Below are 13586 nucleotides of genomic sequence, written 5' to 3' on the forward strand. Positions count from 1 at the left end.
CTCTTTGGAATCTCTTTTCCTCTTGGAACTTGCTCTGTGGATAATTCGGGAGACAGGACTCTGTCTTCTCCATTCCAACCTCCCCAAGTCACTTCCACCAAAAGTCCAAACAGAATGAAGTTAGGGGCCTGGTTCTTAGGCTTTCCTCTAGTCCAGGCTAAAGGGTCTCCATGGCTAATACATAGTTCCACCCAATTCATGAAGTGAGTGATTTATGAGATTAATAAAGGTGAGGGGCTGAAGTCCTGGGTGGTAATATAGAGTGATGTATCTAGAACTGTCCTAGGCAGCCAGCAGCCCTTTGAAACAGTGGCCAGTACTTGAGGAATTTCTTCTTTCTGGGGAGACCCAATCAATATTTGATTCAATATTCTGGAAGTGTCCTGAATTTTGGGAGTCAGATAATCTGGGAACTCAGATTGCAGGAAAAGCTACATGTCTTGTGGGTGAGGTCCCAAGCCAAGGAGAAGGAGGTTGTCTGTAAGAGAAGGAGGTTGGGATTCTCACCTCTAGAGGGGGTCTGGCATGGGAAGGGATGGGGGTTAATATCAATGCCAAGGTGGACCCCTGAGGAACATAACGTTACATAAGCAGTTGACTTCTTGGGGTTGACACACCTTATGGGATCCCTTCTGGGGCCAGGCAGGCTCATCTCAAAGGAGACCAAGTTCAAGGGTACTAATTTTTGGGTTAGTGATTTCTGTCATTGGTGGGATAATTCAATTTCAAATATTTTGTTCCGTTAAGACATTATAGATGAACTTTTGGTTTGTATAATATGGACGCAAGAGCTTTGTCACATTCTTAAATCTGCTCTTTGGATAACATCTGTCAGTATCCTCATAGAGATTAATACTAAAACAAATTTATTAATAGGAAAAGTCTGAGATTGATGTATAAGGGCAGTAGGGGAAACTAGGCAGCCTAGACACAAGACAAGTTGGGGAGGAGGCAGTGATAAGAAAGAAAGGGAAGCAGGCTCGGGCCTTGGAGTTCCAAACAGGGAAGAAAGAACATGGGGGTGGATTTGGACCTGGGCCCAACAACAGGGAGGCTTGGACTCTTCTCAGAAACGTATGGAAACAAGTGTCTGGACAGGATTCTGACCACAGGGGACCTCACAAATTTTCATTCTTCCTAGTTTTGCTACACTGTGTTGTATGGGCTTGGCCAGAGCAGACCAAAGGGAAGAAGCTGGGCTCAGACCACCAAAGGCTGAAGTCCAATTGGGACCTCTGATAGCTGTGCTCTCTGCCTATGAGATGGGGATCTAAAAGGTTGGCTTCCCTCCTGCCCACCTGTCACACTCACATCTTGGGAGTTTGTCCACCTCCCCCAAGCCAAGGGTTCCACAGGACCCTGCCCCCTCATGCCAATCTCCATACCTGAGCAGTGGGGGAGGGAGCCAGTCCAGTGTCCATCCAGCCCACACATACGGGTGGCATTTCCGACCAGAGTCCTCTTGCCGGTGCAACTGTAACGCACGACTGCTCCCACGGTAAAGCTGTCCCCAGACATCTGGGCATGGGGTGGGGAACCCGGATGGCCACAGGACACCACTGTGGGAAGAACAAACATATCAGCAACTCTGCAAAGGGATGGCTTGTCATCACAGGACACGTGCTAGCTTGCCATAGTGACAGGTAGAGAAGAAAAGAAAGCCTGCATTATCTACTGAAGTTTGTTTCCTGTTGGCACAACTACCTGACATTAGCAGACAATGCCTACCCACCTTGCTGTACATTTTCAGTATCTGTGAAATGAAGAGTAATACCTGTTGTTTTAAGAGTTAAATGAGATAATACCTGGGAAACTGCTCAGCATGTAGCAGGTATGCAATAATACCTGTTTTCTTTCTTCTTTGCCTCTTGTGCACACCTCTCCCTATTTCTTCACTGCCTTAGGACATACCCAAGGTGTCTCTGGCAGAAAGGTGGTACACATAGCAAACATAACACAGAACAGACAACCTGTCATCCTAGGACTGTCTGCACTAGCTACAGGTTCCCAAATAAGGGCCAGTTCTAGTCTTTTCCCAGCTGCATCTTATTTATAGATGCCCACAGCAATTGTCCCCAACTTGTCCCCTTCAGTCTGCAAGTTCCCTCTTCTGAAACACCAAATTGTAACTGAACACCACTGATAAGATTAGAATGCCAGATTATCTTAAGAAAATGAAAGCCCTAGCTTGAAAAGAACCCTATGTTCACTGCAGCATTAGTTATAGTAGCCAAAACAAGGAAGCTACCTAAGTGCCTATTGCCAAATGAATGGATAAAGAAGATGTAGTGTATATATACAGTGGAATGTTACTCAGGCATAAAAGAATGAAATCTTGCCATTTGTGGTAACATAAATGGACCTTGAGGGCACTATACTAAGTGAAATAAGCCATTCAGAGAAAGACAAATGCTATGTGATCTCAATTATATGTGGGATCTAAAAAAAAAAAAAAAACAACAACAAAAACCCAAACCCAAACAATGGAACCTTTAGATACAGAGAATAGATTTATGGTTGCCAGAGGCAGGGGATGGGAGGTGGGCTAAATGGGTGAAGGAGGTCAAAAGGAACAAACATTAATAAGTCAGAGAATGTAATGTACAGCACAGTGACTATGGTTCCTAAAACTGTGTTACTAATACTAATACTTTGAAAGTTCCAAAATGTGAGCCAAGATGCCCTTCAACAGATGAATGAATAAAGAAGATGTGGTCCATATACACAATGGAGTATTACATAGCCATCAGAAAGGATGACTACCCAACTTTTGCATCAACATGGATGGGACTGGAAGAGATTATGTTAAGTGAAATAAGTCAAACAGAGAAAGTTGGGGCACCTGGGTGGATCAGTGGTTTAAACCTCTGCCTTCAGCTCAGGTCATGGTCTCAGGGTCCTGAGATCAAGCCCCGCATTGGGCTTTACGCTCGGTGGGGAGCCTGCTTCCCCCCTCTCTCTGCCTGCCTCTCTGCCTACTTGTGATCTCTCTCTCTCTCTGTCAAATAAATAAATAATCTTTTAAAAAAACCAGAGAAAGTCAATTATCATATGTTTTCACTTATTTGTGGAACATAAGGAATAGCATGGAGGACATTAGGAGAAGGAAAAAATGAAGGGGGAGAAATCAGAGTGGGAGACAAACCATGAGAGACTACGGACTCTAGGAAACAAAGAGAGGGTTTTAGAAGGGAGGGGGTTGGGGGAATGGGTGAGCCTGGTGATGGGTATTAAGGAGGACATGGATTGCATGGAGTATTGGGTGTTATAAGCAAACAATGAATCATGGAACACTATATCAAAAACTGATGATGTACTGTACTAACATAATACAATAAAAATGTACATCAAAAATGTACATCAAAGCAAAAGTGTACATCAAAAACTAATGGTGCACTGTACTAACATAATACAATTAAAAAAAAGAAAGTTCCTAAGAGACTAGATCTTAAAAATTCTCAGAAATAAAATTCTAAAGCTGTGTATGGTGATGAATGTTAATTAGATTTATTGTGGTGAACATTTCACAATGCATACAAATACCAAATCATTATGTTGTATACCCAAAACTTATGTTGCATGTCAATTATATTTCAATTAAAAAAGGAAGATGAGAATACCAGAATTGAGATGTACAAGATAGAGCAGGGCAATGCTCAACGTCACTGGGTTTGCTTCACATTGTTTTTGTCATAGCTGATCCCAGTTTCTTTCATTTACTCAACACATATTTATTGAGTATCTGTTATATGTTAGGCACTGTTTTATATGTTTGGGAGGAGAATCTATGCTCTTATGGAAATTATACTCTAGTGGAGAAGAGAGACTATAAACAAAAAACGTAGGTAATTCTAAGGGGCGTTTTGAAGAAAAATAAAGCTCCATCAGGAAAAAGGTATTTAAGGGTGGGCTGTGAGTGCTATTTTTGAGTAGGGTGGTTAAGGAAGAGCTCTCTGAGGAGGTTTCATCTGACCAGTGACTTGAATGATCTAAAGAGACCAGTCATGTAAGCTTTACAAAAGAACATTCTGAGGGAAGGAAAGGCCCCAGAGGGACAATGCGCTTGGTGTGTTTGAGGAAGAACAAGAAGGCCAAGCCTGCTGGAATGAACTGAGCAAGGAAAGAATGGAGGAGGACATGGAAGGACAGGTTGCCTGGAACCAGATCATGGTATAGAATTAAGATTTTATTATGAGCACACCTACTGGAGTGAGGTGATTTGATTTATTCTTTAACAAGATCTTTCTGGCTACAGTATAGAGAATGTTCCAGAGGCAAGAAAGAGGGTGGACCCTGTTTTGCCTCCTCTTGAATATGGGCTGACTTTGTGACCTGCTTTGACTATTGGAATGTGGTGGAAATGACATTGGGTGGGTTTTGGATTAAGAGACCAAGCCTCTTAATCTTCTGCCCTCATTTTCTTGGAATACGACTGCTACCATGTACGGAAGTCTGTCTTAGACTACTGAAATTACATGGAGACAGGAGCCATGTGGAGAGTAATCATGATGTCCTGGGCAATAGCTGGGACCAAGTTCCCTGACATGTTAGTGAGACCATCTTGGATCTAGCTCTAGATATAAAATAAAGATATAAAAACTTATATCTATACCTATACCTATTTCTGTATCTATACAATCTCCAATTGGCGATTGTTTCTTTGGAGAACTCAGATTAATACACCTGCTAAGCCTTGAATTTTAGACTTACATCATTGTTAGAGAATACAAACAGTTGCTATTTTAAGTTTTGAGATGTTTGTTACACAGCAATAGATAACTAACTGGCTTCCCCCAGAGTGACTGATCCAGGAGAGCAAGGTGGAGGAAATATGTTTAATATGTTTTATGACCTACTTTGTAAGTCACACACCACCACTTGACATAGACCAACCCTGGTACAGTACAGGAGATACTACATGAAAGCATGAATACCAATAGGTGGGGTAATCAGGACTATCTTCAAGACTGACTGTCCTATCACTGTGTGAATATACACATTTTTTCATCCATTTCCTGTTGAGGGATTTTTGGATTGTTTTCTGTTTTGGGCGCGCTGGATGGCTCAGTGGGTTAAGCCTCTGCCTTTGGCTCAGGTCATGATCTCAGGGTCCTGGGATCGAGTCCTGCATCGGGCTCTGCTCAGCAGGGAGCCTGCTTCTCCCTCTCTCTCTCTGCCTGCCTCTCTGCCTACTTGTGATCTCACTCTCAAATAAACAAAGAAAATCTTTAAAGAAAATAAAATAAAATTTGTCTTTGGCTAGTTTGAGGACAGTGTTAAATTATGATATTGTCTAATGGTCTCTGAAAATGTATATGCAATGCCTGAAATTATTTATTTGTCACTGGTTTGATCTAGACCACTTGGGTATTTGTAAAATTAGCAGCCAGAGTATACTCTATTGTATTCTTTTCCTGTGTTTTTTTTTTTTTTCTTTTAAAGGAGAAAAAAGTCAACAATAAAAATGTTTGTGAGAAAAGATAAAACAGTGTCAATACCTTTTGGCTGCTGTGGGTAAGGAACAACAAGAAAAGGATGTAAGAGAATAATAAAGAGGAACAACTTATATTCAGTGTGCATTTGCATACAAATCAGGGAGGTGATGAACACAGAGAAGGTGAAATTCTACTGCATTTCTCAATTTGTCAATATAAAAACATTTAAAAAATGTTTTTAATGTTCATGCCCACGTCCAAATGGGATCTCCAGATCCTGCAGTGGCTGTTTAGTTTCTAACTGTAAATTAGTTACTGCAAATAAATTTAAATATGTACATAAAAATAGGCAAGCTAGATATTTAGCACTGCAAGTAATAGCAGACTTTCTTGCCTTACACAGAATACATATATAACAGGGGATGGAGGAAAAAGTATAAAATTACAATTAAGCAAAAAACAATAACACAAATTAGAATTTATGGTTGGGTGTAGGCTATGCTGAGTCCCACAGTAAAAGGAAAAGGACCCCATGCTGGCTCCTAGACCCCAAATATGGAGACTTGTACCAATGGCTGGCCAGCCTCCAGGGCTTCCACTGTTTTCTAAAGCACTTTATCAGGGAAATAGCGTATGATATAGACCTGAGTCATGCATTTTTCCTTGGTCCCTGCACATCTGTGCCAATTAAAACAGTTTGCTTTCACCTGGAAGGAACAGCTGATTTTCACTGACTGATTTGATCAGGGGATATGTAAAGTACTCTACAATTTTCTATAAGCCCATTCACAGGTATTTTTGCCTTCCAGAAGTAAAAATTCAAGTTAGCCTACACTAAAATAGTGTCAAGATAATCATGAAACATCAGTGAAAATGGTTTTACTGAGAGTCACTTGGGATCTTATAGGCAGTGAAAGTTCCTCAGGGTCTTGTGTTTTTGAAATGTTCTCATCAAATCAAGGGAAAAACTTCTTTACTTTTCCCCCATCAACAAATGAATAGTCTAATTGGGTCCTGGTGTTGGCATATCATCTTTCTGGAAGTCCTGCTGAAGCTCATATTCAGAGTGAGTAACAAACATTACTGTCCTGGGGAAATCTGCTCTAAAAAGAAGAGCAGATCTGCCTCTTAGTTTTGGTTTTTATGTCCCCAATAATGATAGAATGCAGTGGTCTCAGTAATTAGTGAAGGCAGAGTTTAGCACCTTGTAAGTCCCAAATGAGAAAAAGAAGTTATAATTGGTTTTTTGGAGCAAAAAGTATCAGCAACTACTGAGCATTAGTCTTTTTTTAAAAAAAAAAAAAATTTTTTAAGATTTTATTTATTTGACAGAGAGAGAGAGAGAAATCTCTGTCAAGTAGGCAGAGAGGCAGGCAGAGAGAGAGAGGGGAGGAAGCAGGCTCCCTGCGGAGCAGAGAGCCCAACGTGGGGCTAGATCCCAGGACCCTGGGATCATGACCTGAGCCGAAGGCAGAGGCTTTAACCCACTGAGCCACCCAGGTGCCCCCATTAGTCTTTTTTTTTGAGAGATAATGGCTAGCTTGTTTCTAGGCTTTGGCTAGACTTAGACTTCTGCAAGACTGAGAGCCTAGTTCATGGCTCTGGCAGATTAAGATCAGTCCAATAAGAAATCACAATGGAAACATAATAAAACATATGAGAAATAAGTCATAGTAAGTGAAAATCAGCAGGAACAATGATAGCAGAATTAGTCATAAAGATGATGATATTGTAATGATCAGATATAGAAGGCATTATATGTATATTTAATATGTAAAAGACATAAAAAGACATGTTTATAGAAGAACAGTACACTATAAATAATCAAGCAAATTTAAACAACAAATAAAACATTTCAAATACAAAAGAAATAAGTGAAAATACAAACTCAATGAATGGTTAAACCTCACCTAAGACATAAGTAAAATGAATAATTAGCAAATGGTAGGACAGACAAGCTACTATGAACAATTTTTAAAGAACAAACTTATCTGTATAGCAAAATAATGAGAAGATTTGTAGGAAGAGGTGAAAAGCCCACCAAGCCTACTGATAGCTGATTATCTAGAACAGAATTTTAGTTCAACTTTAAATTAGGAGAAACAAACAGGGTTTTGGAGAGAAGGGGTGTTGGGGTATGGGTGAGCCTGGTGGTGGGTATTAAGGAGGACACGGATTGCATGGAGCACTGGGTGTGGTGCATAAACAATGAATCTTGGGACACTAAAAAAATAAAATAAAATTTAAAAAACTTAGTTCAACCTAAAAGACTCCCAATAATATTAATGTAAATTACTAACAGGGAGAGAACCGGGGAAATCTATCAGAGATGGGAAATATGAATAAGAGTTTCAGACAGAGAATTGCAGAAGAAAGTCTAATGTTGGAGTCCCAGAAGTAGTGAAGGAAGAAAATAAGGAGGGACAATATTTATAGAAATACATAGCTGAGAATTCCCCAGATGTCAAAAAAGCCAGGAAGCTTAATGAATCCTAAGAAGGATACATAAAATATTTAAACACAATGTAAAAGAATTCAGAATGCCAACAAGAAAGAGAGGATTTTAAAGTCAGTGAAGTCAAAACAAAATAACCAAACTACCTAAAAGGTATAATGACTAGATTGAAAGCAGACTTCTCATTAATAATAAATGCCAGCAGAATCCACCAAATATGTCTACTTGGAATTCTGATCCAGCTAAATTATCACTTAATACTACAGAAAATGCAGAAAACCAAAGACAGTGACAGACTTTATAAAGGAGTGAAAGACTGATAGCTGGCTTTTCCATAGCAATAAAAGAGGTGAGAAGATATTAAAAAGATTTCTTTAATGGGTTGAGAGAAAATAACTGTCCACCTGGATTTCTTAACCGCCCCCCCAAAATATCCTTAAAAAACGAGAGACAAATAAACATATCATAGCCAAACAAAAACTGAATGCTTGCCACCTGCAGATCTTCATTAAGTAGGATTCTAAAGGATGCCCTTCAGACAGCAGGAAAATGTTCCACAAGGAAGGACAAGGCATAAGAAGAAACAAAAAAACAAAGAAAGTGGCAAATATGTCAATAAATCTAAGCAAAAAATAATTGCATAAAACAACAGCAATAATATATCCTGCTATAATTCCTAATGTAGCCATTAAAATGTAGAACATATAACTTACTTATTGGTAGAGAAGAAAAAAATGAATTATAAAAATAGTTAAGCCAGTAAAAAAAGAGAAAAAAATAAACTGAATGGGTAGAACAACAGAAAATACAAAATAGGATGGTAGACTTAAAATTTAAATATGTCAGTAGTTTGACATGTTTAAAGTGACCAAAAAAAAAAAAAAAAAAAGACTTTTAACCAAGAATTCTATAGCTAGCAAAACTATCCTTCAAACATGAAGGGGAAAAAATTAAGACATTCCCAGACAAATAAAGACTGAAAGAATACACCATTAGCAAACCTAGAAAAAAATTCTAAATTATAAAGAAATTCTACAGGAAGTCTTTCAGGCTGAACTGAAAGGACTTGAAGGCACATGAAGAACTAAAAAACCCTGGTAAAGGTAACTACATAGGTAAATATAAACTACAGTATAAGTTTATTTTTTTTTGTTTGTAATTTTTCTTCTCTTAGCTGAGAAATGGCCTGAAGCAGTAATTGGAAATCTGTGTTGGTCGGCCTGCAATGTCTAAAGATGTAATTGGTATAATAGTAACAGCACAAAGGACAGGGGAGGCAATGAAATTATGTAGGAGCAAAGCTTCTGTATACAACTGAAATTAAATTAGTATTAATACAAACCATGTTGTTATAAGTTAAAATGTTGATTGTAATTTTCAGAGTAACCACTATGAAAATAACTTAAAAATCCCACAGTGAAATAATAAAGAAATTAAAATGTTACATTAGAAAAGATCTATTTAATGAAAAATAAAACAGCAATAGGAGAATGGAGAACCAAAAAAACCTCACCAAGCCCAAAAACTAAAAAACACAAGGCCATAAAATACATAGAAAACAAATAGCAAAATGGCAGATGTAAAACCTACCTTATCAATAATTACATTAAATGTTGATTAAACACCATAAGACAGCTATCACCAAAATAGAAAAAAAAAACATGATCCAACCGTATGCAGTCTAAAAGAGACACACTTTAGATTCAAAGATACAAATAGACTGAGAATAAGAGATGGGAATAGATATACCATGTGTACAGCAACCCAACAGAGGCTGGCATGGCTATCCTAATATTAGACAGGATAGACTCTGAGAAACAAACTGAGGGTTGTAGAAAGGGAAATGGATTGGGGATTGGGGTAAAAGGTGATGGGCATTAAGGAGGTCAAGTGATGTAATGAGCACTGGGTGTTATATGCAACTAATGAATCATTGAACAAGGCATCAAAAATAATGATGTACTATATGTTGGCTAATTGAGTTTAAAGAAAAAAATAGTCATTAAACACCAAAAGTATATTTTCTAGTGATTAGAAGGTTCGATCCATCAATAAGATATAAAATTATAAATATATATGTACCTAACAACAGAGATCCCAAATACATGAAACAAAAACTAACAGAATTGAAGGGAGAAATAGACAAATCAACAATAATAGTATGAGATTTCACTACCCCATAGAACAACATGACAAAAGACCTACAAGAAAATATAGTGACCATGCTATAAACCAGCTAGACCTCACAATCATCTGGAGAATACTCCACCCAATAATAGCAGAAAATACTCTCTTCTCAAGCACACATGGAATATTCCCTAGGATAGGCCATGTGTTAATTCCTAAAATAAGTCTCCATAAATTTAAAAAGATTGAAGTTATGAAAAGTATGTTCAACTACAATGCAATGAAATTAAATGTAACAGAGAAAAGTTTGAAAAATTTACAAATATTATAGAAATTAACCAACCACTCCTAAATAATCAATACGTTAAAGAAGATATTGGAAGAATAATTAGAAAATACTTTGAAGTGAACAAAAATGAAAACAAAACATACCAAAACTAATGAGATGCAGCGAGAGAAGTGCTCAGAGAGAAATTTATAGCTGTAAATGTCTACATTAAAAAGAAGAAAGATCTCAAACCAACAGCCCAACATTTCCCCTTAATGAACTAGGGAAAAAAAGACCAAATTAAACCCAAAGCAAATAGAAGAAAGGAAATAACAAAGTTAATGGCAGAGATAAAGAGGAAAACAATAGAGAAGAGAAGCAAAACCAAAAATTGGTTCTTTTAAAATATCAGTAAAATTGACAGGGATGCCTGGGTGGCTCAGTGGGTTAAAGCCTCTGCCTTCAGCTCAGGTCATGATCCCAGGGTTCTGGGATTGAGCCCCGCATCAGGCTCTCTGCTCAGCAGGGAGCCTGCTTCCTCCTCTCTCTCTCCCCGCCTCTCTGTCTATTTGTGATCTCTCTCAAATAAGTAAATAAAATCTTTAAAAAAAGAAAAATCGACAAATGTGGGGTTGCCTGGTGGTTAAGTCAGCGAAGTGTCCCACTCTTGATTATGGCTCAGGTCCTGATCTCAGAATTGTGGATAGTCCCGTTTTGGGCTCCATGCTCAGCAAGGAGCTGGCCAGAGAATCTTTCCCTCTTCCTCTGCCCTTACCCCAGCTCTCTCTTTTAAATAAATAAATAGATAGATAGATAATTTTTAGAGAGAAGAGAGAGGAGAGAGAATGATTCAAATTATTAAATAAAAAATGAAAATAGGGACATTACTACCAACAAAGCTTCTAGAAATAAAAAGGATTATTGAACATTATGAACATGAACAGTTATATACAAACAGATTAGATAATCCAGATGAAATGGACAAATTCTTAGATGTACACAGACTACCAAAACTTACTCAAGAAAAAGTGGACTATCTGAATAGAATTATAGCAAAAAAAAAAAAATAGAATCAATCAATAATAAAAAAACTTTCAAAGAAAAGCCTAGAACTAGATGACTTCGCTGCTGAGTTCTATCCAGGTTTTAAAGAAGTAATACCAATCTTCCTATTCCTAAAAATAGAAGAAGAGGGACATTTCCCAACTCATTTTAGGAAGGCAGCATCACCCTGACACTAGAGCCAAAGACATCACAAAGAAAGGAGACCACAGGCCAATATCCCTTACGAACATAGCTGCAGAAATCCGTAACAAAATACTAGCACATGAAGTCCAGCAGCAGATTAAAGGGATTATACCATGACCAAGTGTGATTTGTTCCCCGAGCACAAGAGTGGTTCAACAGAGGAACATCAATCAATGTAATACACCATATATTGACAGAATGAGTGGGGCACAGGGTCATTTCAATGGATGCAGAAAATGCATTTGACAAAATCCAACACCATTTCATGGTAAAAATGTTCAACAAACTAGAAATAGAAGGGAATTTTTTCCACTAGAAATAGAAGGGAAATTTCTAGTTAGGAAGGGAAATTACTCACTCATAAAGGAATTTACATAAACTTTCCAGCTAACATCATACTTAATGGTGAAAAATTGAAAGCTTTTCTCCAAAGACTAGGAACAAGAGATGGATGTCTGTTTTGCCACTTAAAAAAAAATATTATTAAGTAGGCTCCATACCCAGCCTCCAGAGTCTGTGGCATTTCTGCCTCCATCCTTCAAAAGAAAGGGGGTCATGGGTTGTTTTTCTGGAAAAGCAAGGAAGGGGTAAGGTGGGAGAGAGTGTTGTGCCAGACAGCCTGTCGCAAAGGAAGGGACCCCTGAGAGCTGAAGAGGAGACTAACTACCAGAGAGGAAGGAGAATAGGCTTCTGGCCCAGAAGAAAGAAAGTACATGAACTGGTGTTGGAAGTAATCCTACAGGGTCCAAGGAACAGCCAGAGTGACTGCCATTGTGATCTCTCTCTCTCTCTCTCTCTCTCTCACATACACACACACACACACACTCAAGGAAGACTGTTCTTGGACATGGGCCACCCCATCAGTCTGCACGGGGGTCACTTAGGGTAGATGACCCCTACTTACAGAGGCACTGGGGGCGGGGACGATCCCACGTGCCATCACCCTGGCAGCTGAGCACAGGGGTACCCAGGAGGTAGAAGCCGTGGTTGCACTGGTAAGACACGGTGGTGCCATAGCTGAACCTGTGCGGGCCGCTGGCGTGGACTTGACGAACACTGTTTTCTTGGTGCCCAGGATCTGTGCAGTTGATGACTGTAACGGAATGGGACCATCAGACCCAGAAATACTTATGTGAAGATTTTCTTACGGTTTTAAATGAGAATTCCTAAGTCCCAACAGGCATGCATTCCCAGTAGGGCCATATTTCCAGACCGAAACTGGTAGCACAGAGCCAATCCCACCTGGGAAAACGAGCTGGTCCTCAGGCAGTTGTATGTTCTGATCACTGACCTTGATCACCTGGTTAAGGGATAGGTTTTTTCACATCTGGCTAGACTCCACCTCCCTGGAGAAGCCTTCCCACCTCCTCCCAGTCTGGTTAGCCTCTCCCTCCACAGACCTCTACTGCTAACTTTATCAGGCCTGATGAGGAGTTGTTGAATACAGGAGTCCCTGGATGGTGTGACTCCCTCATCTCTGGGCGCCCCATCCCTGACCCAGCAAAGCTCATCAGCTGAGAAACAGATACATCTGAGCTGACTCCAGCAGGGGCTGATCTTTTTCTGGAACATGTTTTAACCACTTTGAAGAGTATTTCAGGGAAAGATTGATATCCTGGGGATAAATTTGACTGCTACATGCTGAAGTGTTTCCAAAGCAGCTTAACTCAAAACCAGAGGGGTATTTTAGGATAATGACAGTACATTTATAACCCATGATGTGTGCTTTTGCTTTCAAAATGCTTTTACTGTGGTCTCCTACTCGTCATATAAGGTGGCGGGACAGGTATTTTTTTCTAAATTGGATAAGTTTTTAGAGTATAAGTTACTTTTACCTCTGATGAGCCTCTCTGAGGCTCAGAGAAGTTGGCATCACAAAATGAATACTTAGCATGTACTGACTGACACTCTTTACGGCCTGTGCTGTAAATCCAGTGCACCGAACACCAAGGGGTGTCCTGAGCAGTAAAGACACCAAGGAATTTTCAGGGGAGAGTAGGCTTTTCCCACCTTGGCACTATGCACATTTTGGCTGATAATTCTTTGTTGTTGG

At 39.2% G+C, this 13586-nt stretch overlaps 1 protein-coding gene across 1 annotated transcript in view; it reads right to left on the minus strand.

Annotated features, from left to right (window-relative positions):
* The window catches only part of CSMD2 (CUB and Sushi multiple domains 2), a 611427-nt gene that overhangs the window by 41832 nt on the left and 556009 nt on the right, over nucleotides 1–13586 (minus strand). Inside the window, exons 55-56 of the mRNA XM_059377195.1 lie at nucleotides 12438–12626; nucleotides 1386–1559 (exon numbers count right to left, since the gene is read on the minus strand). Of these exons, the coding sequence (XP_059233178.1) occupies nucleotides 1386–1559; nucleotides 12438–12626 (363 nt within the window). The remainder of the gene's footprint in view (nucleotides 1–1385; nucleotides 1560–12437; nucleotides 12627–13586) is intronic.

This window comes from Mustela nigripes, chromosome 14 (assembly GCF_022355385.1).
Source record: "Mustela nigripes isolate SB6536 chromosome 14, MUSNIG.SB6536, whole genome shotgun sequence".
Taxonomy (NCBI): domain Eukaryota; kingdom Metazoa; phylum Chordata; class Mammalia; order Carnivora; family Mustelidae; genus Mustela; species Mustela nigripes.